The sequence below is a fragment of the Trichechus manatus genome, unplaced genomic scaffold (genome assembly GCF_000243295.1).
Source record: "Trichechus manatus latirostris isolate Lorelei unplaced genomic scaffold, TriManLat1.0 scaffold00011, whole genome shotgun sequence".
NCBI classification, from domain to species: domain Eukaryota; kingdom Metazoa; phylum Chordata; class Mammalia; order Sirenia; family Trichechidae; genus Trichechus; species Trichechus manatus.
The window spans coordinates 8614164-8636501 of record NW_004443947.1 but is presented as its reverse complement, the minus strand read 5'-3'; the positions used below and the strand labels follow the sequence as shown (position 1 = coordinate 8636501).

The following is a 22338-nucleotide window of genomic DNA, read 5'->3' as shown; positions in this document are numbered from 1 at the left end:
TAGAAGCAAGGATGGTGAGGCTTCATCTCACATACTTTGGACATGTCATCAGGAGGGACCAGTCGCTGGAAGAGGACATCATGCTTGGTAAAGCAAAGGGTCAGCTAAAAAGAGGGGGACCCTGAGTGAAACAAATGGACACAGTGGTTACAACTGTGGGCTCAAACATACCGATTGCAAGGATGCCGCAGAACTGGGTAGTGTTTCATTCTGTTAGTTAAGGTCACTATGAGTCGGCGCCAACTCAACAGCAACTAACCACAGCAACACTATGTGTCAGGCACTGTGGCACAATCTTTACGCCCTTTATTTCTCAGAACACCTTGCAAAGTAGGTAATATTAAGCACATATTACAGAAGTACAAATTTAAGTTCAGTGAAGTCAAATATCTCAAAAATACAGATTCAAACCTAAATCCACCTCTTTCCGAAACCACTGCACCACCCAGTCAATTCTGAAATGGCGTTTCAGACCATACCTTTCCAAAACTTTTATCCTCCCTTCTTCTATGATGAGAAGTTTTAAGCCAAAGCCAAATTTCAGCTCAGCCAAATTACTGTTCTTCCTGACTCGCAGTTAAGCAACTCTTTCCTGCCCAGTTTTTTCACAGCAGCTTTCAGTGATGGGGCTTAGTGAGCAGGAGGGCTATCAGTGATGCATGGGCTTTCTGTGGAGCCCGGTGGCAGGATGAAAGGAGCACTTGGTTATTTTCAGTGCCAAACAAGTTGCTAGAGAGGGCAAAGTACCTATTAGGCTTAAAAATTATTTCCAAAATTATCTAAATAATAGATGGAATCCTTTGTAAAGGATCTAAAACACTAAGAACTAGAACAAAATATGAAAATTCATGACTTCTGCCTATTCTTTTATATCAGGAAAATTTCATTATTTGAATCTAACATGATAGCTTGAGCTGCAAATAAAGAAAACCAATAATAATACATAGTCCTCAGTGCTATTCATTCTGTTTTTGACCAGATGCCCCCTAATCCTTGTGATTCCACACTTTTAAATCTACCCTGAAATAACATTTATCCTTTTCAAAGCCCCCAACCATAAATCAGCTATAATGGAAGCTCTTCTCCTTGGTTTTATTGCAAGGATATATGCTCCAACCTTCATGTCTAAAGTGTTTACCTGGCTTTTTCACAGCTGACTCAGTGGATTAGAACCTTTTAATGCAACCTGCATGGCATGTGGTCACCAAACCTATGTGAAGTCTTTATAATTTTTGTGTGATTGATAGCATATTGCTCTTCATGGTGAGAGGAATCTTATCTATTTCCTGCTTGCTTCCTTTTGTAGATGTTAAGTTACTTAATCTGTTTACCTTCATGATTGGGACTTCAAAGGTATAGATGTGAAGGAGAAAAGCAATTAGGCTCAAAAAGTCTGTGTCTGACTTCTGGGCCTATGTGGTTTCCCCTATACTCTGCTACCTCCAGGATTAGAAAACCAAAGCTCCCTTTTCTACAAAGTAACCCGGTTATCTTGCACCTTGAATACCATAACTTTAGGGAAAAAGAAGGCTCTTTTCTTAATAGCCTCCTAGCTCCACAGTTTTCTAAAACTATTGTCCGTGCTACCCTTTTAGACCTTCATTCAACCCCTTATGATAGTGCATAAGCTACCATTATTCTCTTTTAAATGCATCTATCTGTATTTCAAAACCTGTTCCCAAAACCTCCATCTCTCTATTTACCATGACATTTCTTTCTGAAGTGATATATGTGAGAGAGTTTCAAACTCTGGTCTTATATCAATGTTGGGTATTACTGCTAAACACAACTTTGCCTACCCATTCTTTAATTAATACAGCTAATATTTTACCTCTAATCTGTGACAGGCACCTATCTGCCTCAGAGACGAATAAAGTGAATAAGAAACTTTATTCCTTACCAAAAAAAAAAAAAAAAAACTACTGCCATCAACTTGATTCTGACTCATAGCGACCCTATAAGACAGAGTAGAACTGCCTCATAGGGTTTCCAAGGCTGTAATCTTTCTGGAAGCAGACTGCCACATCTTTTCTCCCACAGAGCAGCTGGTGGATGTGAACTGCCGACCTTTGGTTGTCAGCTGAGAGCTTTAACCACTGCGCCACCATTTATTCCTTAGGAAGTGTAATCTACTGTTTCCCAGACCTACTTTCCCAGTCTACTTCTTCCCCTCTTCTGTGTCTACCATATTCACCATTTTTGTTTCTCTTACTAATCATGAACTGCCAGGGATCATGTCCAAATGTTACCATTAGTTAGAAAAATCTGGGTAGTGTCATGCTGTGAATCAAAATCGTAGACCTTGGGTAAACTACTTAATCTCTGAGCTTCAGTTTTCTCATCTGAAAAATTTAAATGGCAATACTTAACTATACAAAATAATTAGAAGTAAATGAGATGATGATTTTAAGTGTACGAAGGAGATACTCAACACATGGTTGCTCTGTCATGTTACTTAATTGCTCAAAAAACCTACAAGTAACACCTGTATTACCTTCCAAGTTAAACGTAAATATGTCAGCCCACTATTGGATGCCCTCAGTAAAACCCCAACCTCCTGTGTATGACGTGTGCACTTTCACTGAAAACAAAAGTCCTACTCTGCAAACACCTCCTTTTTTCACCACTGAGGGCAGACCAATAGTAACCACTGTCTTTTGAGTGCCAGTCATGTTTAAGAGGGGACTTGATGCTTACATATAGTTTTGCTTAATATCTAATTTTAATGTAGTGGTTAAGAGTACAGATCCAGAGTCCGAATCCTTGTTTATTTTCAGACCACGGCTCCACAATCTTCTAGTCATGTGACACAGGACAAGTCACTTAATCTCTGTAAGCCTCAGTGTCCTCGTCTGTAAAATGGAGAAAATACTACTAACCATTACAGTGCAGGTGTGGGGATTAAATATAATCAGCAATGTAAAGCACTTAGTACAGTAACTAACGCTCAATAAATATCAGCTATTTTTGTTACTGATGTACTTTGTTTTCTTCTTGTATAACTGTGGAAGGTATTTTATAAATGGTGAGAAAGATTAAGTGGTTGTTGCAAAGTAACAACACAGCAAGTAATTGAAAGAGATGGAGTTTGGGACCAGAGCTTTCTGGCTTTAAAGTCCATGCTTTTCCCACAACAGTGTGTTGCCTCCTGCTAATCTCTGTCTGAAAAACATCCTTCCTTATACCTAACTGGAATGACCTTTCAGTTGGGCCTATCTAGGTACTACCTCCTTCACCAAACTTTCCTTGATCCCCATCCGAGTGTGACCTCTCCCTCAAAATCCTCATAGCAATGTATCACTCGTTTTTGCACAGCATTGTGCTAAAGTGGCTTGTATACTAAATCGTGAGCTCTTTGACACCAGGGTGGTGGTTGGGTCCCTGCCTCCCCTGATGCAGAGGACTTTGTACCAAGTAGATAATAAAGTCACTTGAATTGAATAGAGGGTTGTTGTGAAGACCTTTAAGTCACAGCGTGGAAAATTCTGTTCAGTACAATCCAGGAATGATTTACTTACTAACATGTCTCTGTGCCGGGCCCCATGGTAGACACTGGGTTTAAGGAAATAAACAAGGCAAAATCCCTGCCCTCAAGGAACTTACAATTTGGTAAAAGTGCTTTGAAACCAGAAACTGATTTTGCCTTAATTAATGGAGGCATAATAATTAATAGATGAAGCAAACACTTGAGCAGTGCAAATTAATTCTCATTTATTGTTTGTGCAGATACAGTTGTCTCCTCCAGCTGCTGTACCAGTTTAGACTACATCGTCACCTACCTCTTCAAGCACATAGCAAAAGAGGGCAAGAAGCCACTTCGATGCAGAGAGGCTACCCAGGCCGGTCAGAGACTATTACACTTGATGCAGCAAAATCCAGATGTCCTGCAGCAGGTAACTGGTGGTTGGTCACCTGGCTTAAGAAACGTAATTTCCCAGAAGCCAACCTGGTCCCTGAATATCTCTTAGAGCAACCAATTTTCCCAAGACTTTTTACCAGTTATTCTCAAGGAATGTTGTCCCTGAAAGTGGGGTGGTGTACTAGCCTCAGGTTTATCCCACCCTCAAGAAATCCCTCGGTGGTTCATCTCATCTCAGCGAAGCTCGAATTCAGAAAGAGGATAGCTCTTTCAGAGACCTCAGAGAAATATAGGGCCAAGCTGCAGCTAGAAACAGCTGACCTCTGACTTCTTTCCTAGAGCCTCTGATAATGTCATCACAAGTTTGCCTTGTGAGTACTTTGGTGTGTTGGGAAATTACCTTTTGCTGGGCTCCTAGTCTGTGCAAGGCACCTTACTAGCAACTGTCCGTTCATCGGCTCATAGTTGGTATTTTTCCCATTTTAAGAGGAGAAATAAAGGTTCAGATAGGTTAGTGTTCCTAAGAGCATTTAATAAGAAACAAAATCACAATTTTTTTCTTCATTTTCAAATATGTTTTCTAACTGGCTAAAATGGGCTAGATCCAAGTTTAACACTGGGAAGAAAAATAGTATTTCTACAAATCATAATAACAGCATGCATTAAAAAAATGAATATACACGTAGGAAATATTTAAAGATAATACCGGATTTCCATGAAGTACCATCACTATGATGTTTTTTAATTCCACTAAATTTGTAAGATGAGATTTTCACACTATTTTCAGTTGTTTTATTTTTGCCAAATCATATCTACAAATGTAAACACTTCAACGGTGTCTCACTACATGATCATTAGCCAACAAATAAGTCACCAGCAATCAGCAGGAAGATGTCACTCTGGGTAGAGAAATGATAAAAATAGTATGAGATAGCCATGTCATTTCTTGGTAATATTTAAATGATTTGCTTATAGTGATGTTTCAGTTACCCAGTTTTTCTGTGGAAGTGGAGACAATTAAGATGTTGTATAACTAGACAAAGGACTGTAGGTCCCTAACTATTTGGTATGACCCTGGAACTGTTATGACATGTTGGTAATACTGTAAAGGAAGAGGAAGGTAACTGACATTTATTGAGGCCTCACTATGTGCAAGGTGCAAGAACCATTAAGACTCATAAGACATAATCTATCGAAAAGCTTCCTTTCAGGTAACAGAGAGAAACAAGTAACTAAATAGTTATGTGATAATTTGATTAATATAGTGATGACACAGTGAGTGACACAGGAGGAAGGGGACTGTGAGAAGAGTCTTCTCATTTAGGTCCCACCAAAAAAAAAAACCATTTCCATTGAGTCAATTCTGGCTCATAGTGACCCTCTAGGACAGAGTAGAATTGCCCCACAGGGTTTCCAAGGAGCGGGTGGTGAGTTCAAACTGCTGATCTTTTGGTTAGCAGCCAAACGCTTAACCACTGTGCCACCAGAGCTGCTTAGGTCCCACAACAACCCTGAAATGTGAATATCATCATCCTTATTTTACAGATGAATAAATTGAGGTATGGAGAGATGAACTGGAAAGTGCTGGGGTTGGGATTTGAACCAGGGTCTGTCTGGCTCAAAAGCCTAAGCCCTTACTACTTGCGCTGTTGATTCTCAAGGAAATAGTTTCTGGGGCTAACATCTCAGATTCACCTGGAAGACCTCTTCAAAATACACGTGCTATCAAGATTTGGGTGCACCCTTCCTCTCCTCTCTCTTACGGTGCCCCCTGCAGTAGCCACTGGTAATGTTGGGAGTATGTCATAGCCCTCAAGTGTTTTGGCAGGGAGAACAACTGACATAAGGCATGTAGCCACTGGAGAAAATAAATACCCGTAGATTGGCCAGGTGTCAGACACAGCCCCCACCCACCATGGCAAGCAACAAGTCCACACCAAATCATGCCTGCAAGCCCTCTCAGCCATAATCACAGTATTGTCCATAAACTTTGGCAGAAACTTTTAAGTTGGTAGAAAATTTTAGCAGAAATCAATAGACCATGGTCCTAGACAAAATACCATCAGACTGTGCAGAGCAAGTAATGTGGTTGTACAGGAGATAATCAGGTTTGTCTTTACGCAGAATTACCATGCATTTGTTAGTTTAAGTAATTTCTGTGTGTTAATAATACTTGGTAATCCTTCACTTTATAGCATATGACTAAGTAGTGATATATCTTTATTAACAGTAGAATACATTCTATTTATTTGGAATGTAGGCTTTCAGATAGCATTTTAAATATTAATGACTGGTCTCTGGTAGTCAGCATAAATATGATTTACATTAGCACTAGGTTATATCATTTTGAGTGCCTCTGATGTCAACCATTGGGTATAGTAATATCTGACATCATCTCCTTAGGTCACTGACAATTTTGACCTCTATTCTTATGCACAGTTTCTATCGTCTCAAAAGCTCTTTTGAATTGATTTGAAATTTTGACTCTTCCCTTTATGAGGCAGTAAAATTGATAATTATTCAGATGGGAACTGAGCGCTGAGTGAAAAATCAATTCCACCCGCTCTCTGCTGCGTATAAAATTACTTCTGAGTTGGCTGGACTGAACGGATGGCCAGAATAAAAGCAGCAGGCAGGAGTAGTGGGAAGAATTAGCTGGACAGAGCTAATAGCCTGAAGGGATGGACTTGGAAAAGAGGGAGTGGGCCAGTTGGGGGTTATTATGAGCAGGGATGGGTCCCATTGATCATCTGTTTACATCAGCTTTCCAAGACCTTATAAATCAGCCCTGAAGAGCAGCAGAACCCAAGATTCATCCTCTTACCAGAGGGACTCTGTATTAGATTATTCTCATTTTCACACTCAGATGAAAAGTAAGCCATTGATTATTCATTGGTTGCCCATTAAAGGCTGTTTTTATAGATGATTTGCCTATCACAGAAGGTAATGAACAAGGTTGCTGCTTCATAACTCGAGGTTTCAATTTTCAAGGCATCTGTGTCGGTTAAGTAATGCCTAACCCTATTAAAAGGAATGGGTTACAAATTGCTTAACAGTGCTGAAAAACTAGACCCTAATGACTAATTGTGCTTGGAGTTTAGAGAGGGTTTGTCAGCTCTTTAAACTAAACTGATGCAATGATACTGCAATTATTTACTAGTTTGAGCTGTTTTTTTCCCCTAGCCTGAACCTATTTTTTGGAAGCCTAATTCCATGAAGAGAGTGTCCATTCCAAATTGCAGAAGTTATCTCCCCAAGTTTCCATAGTGAATCAACCGTGAACCTATGTAAAGAGTTTTTGTACATTCGTATAGGCCTGTGCATTTGTAGGCAGCAGCCTGGGAAAAGACATTTTAAGTGCCTCTCACCTGGAAATATGTTTATTATGACCTGCTATGCGGCTTTACTTCTTCAGTGTTTTTAAAAACATTCTCCACATAAGCCATTTTCCATATTTTGCAAACAAATCTGAGTTGGCAAGCCTTAAAATTTGGTCCATTTGAAGACCCATTGTAATTAACAATGTATGTCAAGTAAGAATCATTGTCTCAGCAGCATTGCTTAAAACCCAGTTATGTTAATCAAGGGCAAAAATTCCCCAAGTGTTTTCATGTCGTTATGAGGATAAGCTAAAAGTTTAAGAACAGACCAGCAGTAACAGTGATTAGGCACTGACCTGTTACAGTAATTTCAAACATAACATTTCCATGAAATTTTTTCAGTTTCATCATTGGTCATGGTGTTTGCATCTATAACCCTTAGATTAGCATTCATTTAGTTCTGTCACAGAGTGAAAGATTTGCCCAAATTGGCTAAATTAAGGAGCATGTTTTAGAGAACTGGAGGTGCATTTCAGAGATGTGACTAATTCTTTTTGAGATTATAAGGACGCTGATGCTGAATGCTGCTTTGATCAGAATTTCACCTGAAATGAATTGCTCTAGAAAGAGTAGCACCTTCCACAGAAGTAGAACAAGAATTATGTGTTTGTCAGCATTACTGATTAGATTATGCAGTGAACTTATTAATAAGATATTTTTAGCAATTATAGTCTCTAAAATCTAAATACATGGAATGGAGGAATTAGAGCATTTAGGTTTGAATTTATCTCACCCTTCAGCTATTTATCTGCTTAGCTCAAGCCAGGTATACTAAAAACCCAAATAATTATCATTCTTTCTTTTTTTTTTTTGGCTAACATGGCATTTAACTACAAATTGTGAAGAGCTGTCAGGAGCTATAAGAATCATACTTCAGAAGGGACATAAGCTGAAAGAACATTCACCCTTTTCCTCAATCAGTCAGTCAATCAATGAAAATTGCTTTTGTATAGTGCTCTTCATGACATGCATCCCAAAGTGAGTTACAGCAGAAGGGAAATCATCTGCTCTTTTTTCATTTCTGTGTTTAGATTGGAACAATATTGCTCAACATTTTGACATACTATACAAGACATCTTTCATACTTAAGATTCCATTCCATAATACTAAGTAGGAGAAAGTGCAGTCGCATATTTAACTGATAGTGAGACTTCGGCCTGTAGAACCGCAGCAAGACACTCACAGTGGAAAACACTTAAGCAGATGAAATATATTCACATCTCGTATCCTCTTTAAAAAGAATAAATAAATAGCCAAACTTGCTAATGCTAATAATAAAGACGTTTATAGTGATCGTTAAATAGAAACTATGCCCTCCATATAATGCATTAGCTCACTCTGGTTGATTTGCAACTTTATTATCAAAAATATGACAGTAGATTGATACCAAAAACACAAGCTGAAAGAACATTCACAACTGGATCAGAAGATGATGTGGATTTAAAGGGTAGAAGCCAGGGATATGTCATTAGGCACTTAAAGTGAAAAATTTTCATGACAAAATTTTTTTTTTCACATGCGGCTGCAACCTTGGTCTTCTTCACAGCAAACTATGCGTGTGCAATACATACATATATATACAGGCACCCTGGTGGCACAGTGGTTAAGAGCTCGGCTGCTAACCAATAGTTCAGCAGTTGGAATCCACCAGCTACTCCTTGGAAACCCTATGGGGCAGTTTCTACTCTGTCCTGTAGGGTCACTATGAGTCGAAACCAACTCGACGGCAGCAGGTTTGGTTTGTTTATATATATATATAAAATATATAGGAAAAGAAATAGTATTGGCAAAATTTAAGTGCTTACTATGTGCAAGCACTAGCTTAAGCTCTTTATTTGCATGTGCGTTATCTGATTTAATCATCAGTGTCTCTGTGAAGCTACAGTGTTATTGCCGCCATTTTACAGAAAAACTGAGGCACAGAAAGATTAAGTAACTTTCCCAAGGTCACATGGTCAGTAAGTGGAAAAACTAAAATTTTAGCCCACGTCTGTTTAACTCCAGAGTTCACGTGCTTAACCACAAAGCTTTCTGCTCCGTAGTTTGTTTGGTGGGTGCTAATCTGAAGAAATATGTATGTTTTGAGCACTCACAATGATATAAGTTGAGCTTTCAGTAAGTCCCACCGGGGCCATCCTTGGGATAGAATGATTTAGAACAGTCACCGTATACCCTAACTTTGTGCTGCAGACAGGACGAAACAGATGGGCAGTGACCCAAGGAGGCCGCGGGCAAGGAAGAGGGAGGTTGCTTTGCCAGCTGGTGCAGGAAAAGCCCTGTGGCTCTCACCATTGCTAAGGCAGAGCTTCCACTATCTTCTTCTACACCCATACTCATTTATCCGTTCTCTAGCCAGACAGTGAGGGTACACAATTTAGCAGGACATGCATTCTTAAGAAAGAGTCAAATAGTATAACTGTCTGGTGATATTCTTTTGTGCCTTTTCTTTAATGCCTTTGAGGTCGCTCTTGAAGTTTACTTTAACTTGATTTCTGTAGGTTAGAATCCATACAGCAATTGTGAAATGAAGGTCAGGAAGCAACATGTGCTTTGCATCAGTCCCCAATACCCAGCACATCTTTAGACTTTGTCCTGACTCTCACCACTGATTTATCCCTATAGAAAGCCATTGTTCACCTCTTTCTGGTTGTAAACAGCTTTTCTTTTCTAAAGGAAGCTCCTGTTAGTGAGTACTAGTAGCGCTATTGGTGGGCATTCTTAAGGACCTCTCACATTGGTTACCATGCATCTGACACCTGCTGTCCTTTAAGAATCCCTGTCCATCTCCTAATCATTATACAAAGAATCACAAACTAAGGGACCTATAGGGGCCTAGCAGATAACGTTAATGAATGAGGTAGACTAGAAAGAAACCTAAAAGTTGCGTATACATCCCTGTCTAAAGGGGGCAGCCTCTACTATCTGTTGCCATGTAAGAAGGTAAGACCCAGTGTTGCCAGACATATTGAAGCTCCTCTCCTCAAGATAAGTCAGAAATCCAAATTTTTAAATATTGCCACTGATTGAAAGTTCAAAATAAAAAAAAAATTTAAAAAACACTCTGTAAGCCAGCACTTTAGGTCTGGCTCCCAGTTTGCCACCTCTGTATTATATATCTTCCAGGAATTTCAGAATGAAGATCTGCCAGAGCATGATCCTTGTATTTCTCACGGTTATCCCATGTAGCACCACTACGGTGGTATTTTTATTTCTCTCTGATTTTTTGATAATTTTTGAAGCATACTTTTTTAGTTGGTTAAGAAGATATGGTTATTTTACTTTTACACACAATAACTTTATACTTCAGTCTCTACTGAAAGGGGGCACTTTCTCAAGTTTGAGTTGTATCTTTGCATACAAAGGGATGCATTGAACAGGCACTGAAACTCAATGCTTTCCAAACTTTTTTTTTCCCCAAAAATAACCAGGTTTGAGGTAAAAATCAAGTTCACTTTGGTTGTGTGTGTGTGTGTACACACATACATGCAATTTAATTACTAGGGATCAAATCAGAATATCTAAGAGGACCAGGGCTGTAAAAATTTATCTAGATAACAAACAGGTAATGAAAGTCCAAAAGGTATGTCATAAATTAAGAACAAAGATTTTTGACCACCATCCCCAAAGATCAGTTTATAAATTTAATGTTTATAAAAATTAGAAAAACACTAGTCTTTTTTATTAAAAAGGCATTTTATCCGTGGTATTATAAAATTATTTCTGTCCATCGGTCTTTAGAAGGATGATTCTAGTCCAAATCCTTTATTAGTTACCATCTGTTTTCCATTTTGATTTGGTTTTTAGCTATTATATAAATATTTGTTGCATGACTGTTTCAACTGTAACAAAAATAAGTATTTTAAAACAGAACCAATTAAAATAGAAATCTATTCTTGATTTGTAAACCAACAAATTAATGTTATCACCATATAATGTTTTCCCCCAAAGATCCCCTCCATCTTGATACTTGAGCCAGCACGTTGCAGAGCCTGTGATGGTCAATGACTGTCTGCAAAGCAAACCAAAAAAAAAAAAAAAAATTAATTTTCTAAAGGAAAATCTGTAAACAGTAGCTTTTGGTATGAGATCTAGCATGGTCATAGACTAGTACATAATAAACCAAATGATAATGCTAAGATAAGATTGTATCATGATAAAACTGTAAAATAGCCCTGCTAAAATTTCTGAACATGGGGGAAGAAAGAACAGTACCTCAAATATTGTTCCAAAGGGTTAAGAGGACAGTAAAGTGTTTTGTTCTTTTTCACTAGGGCATGTGTTTTTCTACCTCTAAGCACAGTTTAAGAATGTAATCCATTGATAGCATAACTTGCCTTATTAATTGAAAGGGATGGAAATCCACCAGATGTAGCCCAAACCAGCAGAGAGTTGGGTGACTAAGCAACAGCAAAGACACCATATTGAGTGAGCCAGAATCCAGTCTCCAAGTCATTTATTTTAACCAGTGACAATACATTTAAACTCCTGTGCCTCAGCATTGATTGATGGTTTAATATCATATATAATTTTTTTAATGAAGGAAAACCATTTAAATATGTTACCATTTGCACTGGTATTCTCCTATGTACATAACTGCATTTAATCATTATGGGGATTGTTTTTATACTTGTGTAATTTTTATCCAAGAAATAACTGTCAAAGCCATCTCATGCTGTTGCTGAAATGGTACAGTGTGCTTCATACTTGAATAGATTCATTCTTCCCTGCATATAATTAAGAGTGTTGGAGCCTTCACTGCCACCACATAGGAATCCCATGTTTACATTTCTGAGAGTGAAAAATTAGCCACAATGTGCTTTTTCAGGTTCCCGTTTTCTGGGGCTGTGATATTTAAGTACCTTAGTTTTGTACCAGTGTATGATTTGAAGAGTTTGATTTTAAGACTTTTAATATTAAAATACGTAATAAAATTTTATTATCTAATTACAGGAGGGTTTAGCCTCTTATTAAAGTTGCTAAATCAGGCTTAGATTAGCATCATAATGGCACAGTTTGACATGGAATACTCAAAAGTCAAGTTCGAGGAAAGGGAGGGTTGGGAGTTTTTTTGTTGTTGTTTTGGGGGATTTTCTCCTACTCCCGACCCCTTGCACAAAATAACAAGGATGAAATGCATGTATGAAAACAAACAAGGGGCAATTTGGGACGCTGGAGAAGGAGTGGAGGTGTCAGTCTAGAATAGTACCCTTAGGCAAGGCAGCTGGTTTATGTAGCCTTTTGTTTATCTGCTACTGGTTTATGTAGCCTTTAGGCCGGCACCAGGAACAATCACTCCTACAGGGTCAGCTGCTGGTCAGAAGCAAAGTAAGAAAAGATTTTGCCTTCAAACGCGGCAGCCATAATTTCTGTACAGCTGGCACCTGCTACTGGTGCACAGCGTGAAGGTGAAAGGTCAAAGAGGCAGTTGTTCAAAACTCAAGAATGGCTTGAAGGGACTTGTAGATTAATCTGCTTTATTAACTTCTGTATATTAGATAACTATTGCTGTGAATGACAGTACATCTTTTTGAATAAGTCGCATCTCTTTCTCTTTTAAATTAGCTTTTGAGTAATGAATATTAAATAGAAAGCATTTCAGGGGTAATTAAATGAAAACAGAATGATGTCATTTTACAATTGTATTTGTATGTTTATAGAATAGGGGAATTATAATGTTTTCCAAGGAGCTGGGGAGAAGGAAAAAAAGAGCTAGCTCTTCGTGAAGAAAGATTTGGTATAAATAAGTCACGTGTCCATTAGCCTTTGTCTTTAAACTAAAAATACGATGTAGTTTCCAACTTAGCACAAAGTCATTGGGTGCCGTGGCTTGATTTGGCATTCCCAGGGGCTCCAAGTGTTTTCCTTATGAATTAAAGTGACTGCAATCTGTCATCATTCTTTTATCTACAGTTTAGCACAGTCAGTTTTGCTATTAGTCTGCGACAAATGTTATAGGAATAGCAAAGGGGTTGTAAAGAATGAGCAACGGCCCCATACCTTTTCCTTCACATAAAGCAGATAGAGAATATTTCATAGGGAAAACGAGCACAGAACTTTACACAGGTTTAGCCCAGTAATAATTAGACATGCTTTATAACAGTCTCACCAAGTATGGCAAATGGCAACTAAGATGGTTTTTAGCTTCTTCATTAATAGTGGTTTGCATTATTGGTTACCCTTGTCAATTAAGATTTTTAAAAATCCACTAAATTTATCCTTTAAAGCCTCTGCAATGAAAATTTCTAACCCGTAGATTAAATACTGAAGCCAACTCTGGGAAGATGCTTAACAATCAAAAAGGACAGTTTTGTCTGCCAACTCCCAGTAGATTTGGTTTTGGTTTTTATTGTTTGTTTTTTTAAGGACTCTCAGAAAAAAGAAAGCGCTGCAGATGGCATCTGCATTTTTATGCTAGAACAGCAAAGGTAGCATTTATCCATATTTCACAAATAGAAGTTTTGGGGATTTTATTAGCACTCTTAAGTTTTGACACAAGTACAGTCTTCCTACTCTGATCAGTGCTTCTATGACATATGAAGATGACCCTGAGGTCGTCTTCCTACATCACGCCCAAGCCAGCCCAGGACTTCCCAGAGGTATCACAGAAAGGCTGGCTACCCTGACCAGAAAGGATTGGGTTAGGAGCAACCCTACCACTCCAAAGTGTGTCTTACCTCCTGCTTGAGGATCTAGACTTTTCCTCCTGGAATCCTATAGGACTGCTAGGACCTAAGAGGTCACTGTGGAAGGGGAACCTCAAACTCAAACAGAATTATGATGAATGATTATGATGAAAAAGAAGTAGAAACAATTATGTGCTAGACTCTGCTAAGTGCTTTACATATATGTGTATTATTCTATTTAAGTGTCATTACTCTATGAGGTAGGTGTTTTTATCTTCATTTTATAATCAAAGTACTGTAATGTAAGAAGTTAGGTAACTCACCGAATATCATACAGCTAATAAGAACCTGTGTCCTTAACCAGTACTACTTTAAGTGACTTAGAAACCGGATTGAGGAGGGGAACAGAGAGGTGTGTAGGGGGAGACACACAACACTCATTCATTCATTCATTCATTCATAAAACATTGATTAAGCCTAGGACCTCCTTTGAGAACTGATTTGACAAGGACAAGCTGGCTCAGAGTCTTTCTTCCATTATTTAGACACTTAAAAAGATTCTTATTAGCCTCTAGTCCTCACCTGAATTGAAGGCTTGAAAGCTCAAGAGCCATGGGAAGGCATTATCTGCCCTGTGCTCAGAGAAGCAGGCCGTCTGCAGGAAGATAAAAAAGAAGCAGATGTACTGAGAGCATCTCAGATGGGAGGCCAGGCAGCCCCAGAGAGAGACTTTGAGAAGGTGCAGTCTTCTTGCCTCTGGTGCCCAGCCCTGAAGAGGCCTGATTGCACTTCTACTCTAGGGGCCTCAGATTACCCCTTTTAGACCTACGTTTTGTCTGAGGGGTTGCTGACCTCACAGCCAGAAGATTCTTGACTCAGGGAAATTGCAAGGACAAAATGAACCAGTAAGTATAGATGTGGTTAACACATAGAAGGTAGTAAGTTGATATGTAAAATTAGCCTTTACTTTAAATAACGACGTCCAGGTGCCAGTTACTTTCCTATATCCTTGAGCAGACATACCTATAAATGTGAAAAGTATTCTTTCCAGGAAATCCCAAGCCCAAGACTTCATTTCACAAGATTATTCAATTTTTAGAGCCATGACTTTAGCCAGCTTACTTAGGTTTTCCATTGTCCCATCCATATGTTTGGAGCCCTGATGGCACAGTGGTTAAGAGCTGAGGTGAGCTATGGCTGCTAACCAAGAGGTCAGCAGTTCAAATCCACCAGCCACTCCTTGGAAACCCTATGGGGCAGTTCTGCTCTGTCCTGTAAGGGTTGCTTTGAGTCAGAAGCGACTTGACAGCAACAGGTTTGATTTTTGGTAACCATGTGTTTTACCTTTCTTGGTGTTCTTTCTGTGATAAGCATTCTCAAGATCACAAATCCTCACCGGCCTGGGTGGGGCCTTGTGCGGCATGGGTTTGATACTTGGCCCCAAACTGAGTTCTTCTCGCTTATCTCTCTTGCACATACCAGGCTTCTTGCAATGGCAAGAATGAAAATAAACTTCACAACTCTTCCCACTTACACGGTATCTTCTTCTCTAATGGCTCTCCTAATTCTCACAACAACTCAAATGGGTAGATAGGGCCAATATGGATATTTTTCACTCAGATGTGTAGGTACATCAACATCTTTAATCCCGCAGTAACCGTATGGGAGAGGTATGCAGAGATTCAGAGACGTGAAATAACTTGCCCAGAGTCACACAGCCAGTAAATAGTGATGCCTAAATTATAAGTGCTCAGCTGCTAACCGAAAGGTCAGCGGTTTCAATCCACCAGCTGCTCCGAAGGAGAAGGATGTAGCAGTCTCCTTCCATAAAGATTACAGCCTTGGAAACCGTATGGGGCAGGTCTCCTCTGTACGGTTGCTGTAAATTGGAATTGACTCAATGGCAACAGGTTTTTGTTTTAGTTTTTTAAGATTATAACCATGACTTTGTCTATATACCTCACAGTTTTCGCTATACCAAGGCTTCCCAGAGCCTTAACCTACCCTTCCTTCCTGGCATTTCTTCTTATCTCTTCATTCTTGTCCAAGGGGGAGACAGCAGGATAAATGAGAACCCTATCTTACAGAAAATAAAACCAAGACAGAAATTCTTCTACCTTCATTTCTCTGAATGACATTGTGAATGATATGAGAAGGTCTTTGAGTTTCTTGAAAGAAAGGCACAGTATAAATGAGAGTTGGCTTAATGATCACACAATTTATTCATTTTACAGTTTTTACTGGTTTTCCACATACTTGAAGAGTAAACTATTTGAAATTCTCCCAAAGTGTATTAGAGCTGGAGATGGGAATCTTAGTTTCATATTCATTTCTGTCTTAGTTCTCAGAAAGTTTAACCAGAAGCAGTCATTGATATGGCTGTGAGCTTATATAGTACCTTAAGGAAGAGTTCTTGTTTGAATGCACTACTTTAAAAACAAGGTAGAATCCTGGTACCTTTCATGAGTAAGTGCTGCCTTGTAGATTTTGCAGCTCAGAAGAACTCTTGCTTCTTAATTCTTGAACTTTGTCATTCTTGTAGTCCCTGGGTGGTGCAAACAGTTAACATGTTTCACTGCTAACTGAAAGGTTGGAGGTTCAAGTCCACCGAGAGCCACCTCAGAAGACGGGCCTGGCAGTCTGCTTCCCAAAAATCAGCCACTGACAACCCTATGGAGCACAGTTCTCCTCTGCCATACATGGGGTCACCCTGAGTCGGAAATGGCTTGACAGCAACTGGTTACTGATATCTTTCTTGGGAGAATATAGACTGAGTGCTTTCAGACTCCTGAAATTCCATCCTTCTTTCAGAGTTGTTTGATTCAAAATTCTCTGTATTTATTGAGAACTTACCACTTTACAACATTCAGAGAAGACAGTGGAAAAAACATGAATTTTGCAGCCAGTATACCTGGCGTTGAATACCAGTCATGCTACTTCTTAACTGTGTGACTCTGGAGTAGTTATTTCACCTTTCTGAAGATAATAACACCTCAACCAGAGGAATCCTGTAGCTTACTTGAACTGGCCCCAGGACCAGGCACCTGAACCACTCCCTTCTGTGGTCTCATACCCAGACTGCCCAAGACTTGAGCTAAGACTCACTGTCTTAGATTCTCTCCCATCCTGTACTCCCTCAGCCTACCCCATAACCTGGAACACTGGTACCATGGAAAATATTCAAGAGCATACTTAGTTGAGGTCATGTGAACAAATGAGGACATCAAGTGAAGTGCCAAGAAGGACAGCAGTGGAAAGTGCAAGGCCTAGAGAGAAATCTCTTAGGCCCCAAGGAGCCCTACCAGAAAGAAAGCCCTAAGCAAGAGCTCTGTGTTAATGCACATACTTAATTTGGCATCTCATTTAAGATGGGACAAAGAAATTCCACTCAAGGAACTAAAAGCGTCAATTAGAGATAAGTGCATTTAGGAATGATTTCTCTGTGACCTTAAAGATTGGAAGAAAACAACTTGATGGGTGGGCAATAAGTGATTAATAAATACTTAGGCTCCCTGAGCTCCTTAAGGCCACAGGAGCCACATATAATTTAGTTCTCTATAAACAGTGCCTACACATAGTAGGAGCTCAATAATGTTGCATGTGTGCAGCTAGCAGGTGAGAGAGACCTCATAGATAACAAGAGGAATTCCTAGCCACCCCCCTCCCTCAGGCCTGGCCTGTTTTGGAGATTACACTTTAAGGGCAGAAGTTCTACCCTAGGCAAATTCTGTATAGTCTTATCCCAGAGGGAGTAAGCCCTCCCTCCCACACCCCATCTTTTTCCTGAGCCCCCTGCATTACAGAGGGGCTAGAAACAAATTGACAGAAACCTGGAGGAAAGTAACTCAAGTGATTTAGGATAATGGAAGGGCTAGTTTATAGGGCCAGATTAAAGAAGCTAAATATGTATAGCTTGCCTAAGTGACAACTACATAGGGCATTTGATAAGTCTATAAGTACTTGGAAGATGTAAATGCCAAGGAAGAAAGGGAATTACTTAGCATGGCACAATGGAGTATTGGCATAATGGGATAATATTAAGAAAGGGAAAATGAAGGTTGAACATCAATAAAAAGCTTCCTGACAAAGAGAACCATCCCTGACAGGGGACACTATTAAGTTATGTGCCGTGGTCCAAGGGAAGTAATGGCAGTGCCATTTCTTAGGGTACTGGCAATGGAGCCAGCAAGGCAGGAGCCAAGAAATATCCTGACTGAAGCACAGGAGCCGAGCAGGTAACCTTTGGGGTCTGTGGCCTCCCAATCCTAGAAAAGAAAAAAAGCTGCTGCTCCTTGGGAGAGGTTAGATCGCCCAGACCTCTGACCCTGTGGAGAACGGCTATACCAACAGTCTTTTCTTCCACATCACTACCAGAAAGATTCAGTCAACTTTAATGGCACCCCATGTCCTCCAGGATAAAGTCCACATTCTGTAGCATACATGACTAGGCCCTTCACAAGATCTGACCCCTGCCTACCCAGTCAGCCTCATCCAGCCTCACCACCACTCCCCACACACAGAACTGCTCATCATTTCCCTTAAATACTTCTCCAAATCTTTGTACCTGCTTGCCCTTCTTCCCACCTGATTACCTATCAAACTTTGCTTCTTCTCTACTACAGAACCAAATGTCACCTTCCCTATGAAGCCTTCTTTGCCCATCCCCCACACCTGGGCAGAGTTAGTCGGTCTCCTCTGGTCTCAAGCCTCCTGTGCAGGCTTCTGTTTGTGGCACCTCCCAGACTGCATTGTCATTATTTATATACTGTGTATCTTTTCCCCTACTAGACTGAGCTCTTTGAGGGCCAGGACTGTGCCTTGTTTGTCTCTATATCCTCAGGTTCTGACACAGAGCCAGGCCCAAAGCAGAAAGTAAAAGTCTGAATAAATCAAAAAATAACTTCTATTCCCAGCACTTTTAGTAACTGTCATTTCTTAGGCTCACTATATAGTTATTAGGGGAGAAGAGTTTCCAAATCTCAGTAACATCTTTGAAAAATCTCCCCCAGCCTCTCGGCCAGCACTTTCTATGCCATTTAGACAACTGTAAATAAAAACCCTCAAGTCTGAAAGGCAGCATGCTGTCCTCTGTGGTTTAAATGTAAACTCTAATCTTTAATGGAAAATGCTTCTGAAGGACCCTGTGAATTTTCCACAAAAATGCCGCTTTTTCCCCCCACATGAAAACATTTTGAACTTGATAAGTAAAATAATCCTCCACTGGTCTTACGGAGATTTTTAGGTCCATCTAACTAAATCCCTTCAGGAAACCAGGAAGCATATAGTTGACAGATAAGAGGCAGTGAAACTTCGAACCTCCTACTGTAGGGATAATATATTTATTATGAAATACAGTATTCATTGCACTCTGCTTTGATGACTGCATGAGATGCCCTCGTGCCATTATGCCTGATGTTGTTCTTTTGTGAAATATGATGTGCGTTGGGAAATGTTGCGACTGTTCAATAAAGTAGCATACCGCTTCCCCGCTCCCTTCCTTGATCTTGAACGGCCTCAGAGTTTACTTTATCACTGAATACTTAATGTAAACATGTGCTTATAGTCGTATCTGCCATGCAGATATAGTTACACTGGTTCATTGCTGCTTATTCCCAAAGTTAGTGGTTTGTATTGCTGGACTGCTAAACAGCAGTACACTACACATAGAATTGCTGGGCAGCCTGGTGTCCAACCCTTTTTGCCATTGGCAGCCTTGAATTTGAGACCATGTTCCTAAAGCTCTGAGTTTATCTGCAGCTTCAGTATCAGGTTATATTTCTTGGAAAGCTTTCATTGACTGGAAAGAAAAAGGGGAGTGTTGTAGTCAAGGATTCTAACCATTTCACTCCATCTCTGCTACCACAGCCTTGATTGAGGCCCTCATCATTTCTCCACTGAACTTTCGCGATAGTATCTAAACTCCTTACTTCACCTCCAGTACCTACCCATCATTGCCATTCTCCAGAACCCCCATCAGTTATTGTTCTAAATCACAGAACTCATCATGTCACTTTCTTCTTTAAAATCCTTTGAAGGCTACCCTTTATTTACTGGCCCAAACTCATTTCTGCATTTAAACAAAACAGAAAAGAACCCATTGCCTTGAGTTGATTCCAACTAATAGTGACCCTATAGAACACAGTAGAAGTGCCCCATGGTGTTTCCAAGGCCGTAATCTTTACACCTCACATAAAGAAAAATCCTTACAACTGGACCAATAAGCAACATCATGATAAACGGAGAAAAGACTGAAATTGTCAAGGATTTCATTTTACTTGGATCCACAATCAACACCCATGGAAGCAGCAGTCAAGAAATCAAACCACATATTGCATTGGGCAAATGTGCTTTAAAAGACCTTGTTAAATAAAGTGTTGACAAGCAAAGATGTCACTTTGAGGACTAAGGTGTGCCTAACCCAAGCCATGGTATTTTCAGTTACCTCATATGCATGTGAAAGCTTGACAATGAATAAGGAAAACCAAAGAAGAATTGATGCATTTGAATTATGGTGTTGGCAAAGAATATTGACTATACCATGGACTGCCAGAAGAAAGAACAAATCTGTCTTGGAAGAAGTACAGCCAGAATGCTGCTTAGAAGCTAAGATGGCAAAGACCTTGTCTCATGTACTTTGGACATGTTAATCAGGAGGGACCAGTCCCTGGAGAAGGACAACATGCTTGGTAAAGTAGAGGGTCAGCAAAAGAGAGAAGGACCTTCCAAGAGCTGGGTTGACACAGCGGCTGCAACAGTGGGCTCAAACATAGCAGCAATTGTGAGGATGGTGCAGGACGGGACAGGGTTTTGTTCTGTTGTACATAGGGTCGCTATGAGTCCAAACCAACCTGATGGCACCTAACAACACAACAACAGTCTTTACAGAAACAGACTGCCACATCTTTCTGCCGTGGAGCAGCTGGTCGGTTCAAACCGCTGACCTCTTGGTTAGCGGTCGAGTGCTTAACCACTGAGCCGCCAGGGCCCCGCTTTTCTGCATTTAGCATGGCATTAAAGGCCTTTAATAGCCTGGATCCAGCCCAGTCTCTGCTCTTCACCTCAGCTCTACTCCCTTCTGTTCAAAGGTCTCAGGAGCCTCCTGTACAGAAGCTATTCATTCCTTAAACATGCCAAGCCCTGTCTCCTGTGCCTTTTCTCACTCTGTTTCTTCTTCCTACTTCACCCTTAAACCCCGGAGTTCTTATTCAATGCCGTTCTTCTACCTACTGAGAGAATGAGAGGCCACTCTGCCTTTTCCTAACATTCCTACCCAGAGGAAATTTAGATGGTGTTTTTGACAAGTGATGCTTAATTTTTACATCCAATTGAAAAGCGTTCTGTTTGATGTTGGAGAGAGAAGAGTGAGAGTTTCCCAAATAGTGCTGAGTGGCAAACCCTGCAGCCTTTCAATGCCCCAGGTTTTCTGGTTTTATTTTAATGCAGCAAGCTGCTTTATGAGATCTGCAGCCACTTGAAATATGATTTACTACTCGTAAAAAGTTTCAAATGGATAATGAAGATTCAAGAATGAGACTTACAGTGTAGTGTAGTCAGTTTTGTTTCGGTTGCTCTCCAGTACATCTCTGCCATTGAGATGAATTATTTATTATAATTTATTTCAGCCATGGAAAATAAAACTGTTTTCCTTGTGATATGTGCTCTAACATTCCGAATAGACTCATTACGTGCAGTACTCTCAATTAATTAATCCTGAAGTTTCATTCTAACTTTATCTCCTTTCTTATAAGCTAGGAGTACTGACAGGTAATTCTTCTCCCAATAAACTATGATTAAAATGAATGTTTTGAGAACTAAGGGTAATGTTGGTAATGGAGAAGATTGAAACAACAGCAAAACTAGGTTGTGTTTTTCCTTCGATTTTGCAATGGATGGAAGAGTTTTTAAATATTCTAGGAAATTTATCACTTGGAGAAAAAGCATCCCTTAACTTTGTGTAAGGAGGGGGTGACAGAGGAGGGTGCTGTTAGTTTAGGGGTGTAAACATGCAGTGCTAGTATATGACCAGAGCCAGCTGAGTTTACCAGTCCTGCAGTACCTTCTCTGGTAAGAAGCCTTTTTTTTTTTAAGAGCAAGCACAACTAGCATTGTGCAAAGGCCAAGTAGACAGAACTCCCAAATGATTTTCCAGGGGAGACTGGGTCACCCATAATTGATTGCAATCTTGTTTCTTTAAAAAGAGGCTCACCTCATCTTGTATTTTGTTTGATTTTTTTTTTTTTTTTTCATTTAAAGTACTAAATGCTTCTGTTATAAGGCTGCAAAGATACTATAAGTACTTAGGAATGTGCTCAATACATACAGATGTTAAAAGATTTAATGTAACTTCAGTGGTGGTGCTTAGTTAACGTAGGCAGTCAAATATAACTAAATTTATGCTTATTTGTCCATTATGCTCATTTTTCATAACATTCTGCTAATATCGCATTGGTAGACAGCAGACGAAGAGAACAATTGA

General features: G+C 39.7%; 1 protein-coding gene across 2 annotated transcripts in view; it reads left to right on the top strand.

The window, feature by feature from the left end:
- LOC111819540 (ran-binding protein 17-like) overlaps positions 1-22338 on the top strand; it is a 107884-nt gene that overhangs the window by 71121 nt on the left and 14425 nt on the right. For both annotated transcript variants that reach the window (XM_023726508.1, XM_023726507.1), the window contains exon 9: positions 3727-3893. In XM_023726508.1, coding sequence (XP_023582276.1) covers positions 3727-3893 — 167 coding nt within the window. The remainder of the gene's footprint in view (positions 1-3726; positions 3894-22338) is intronic.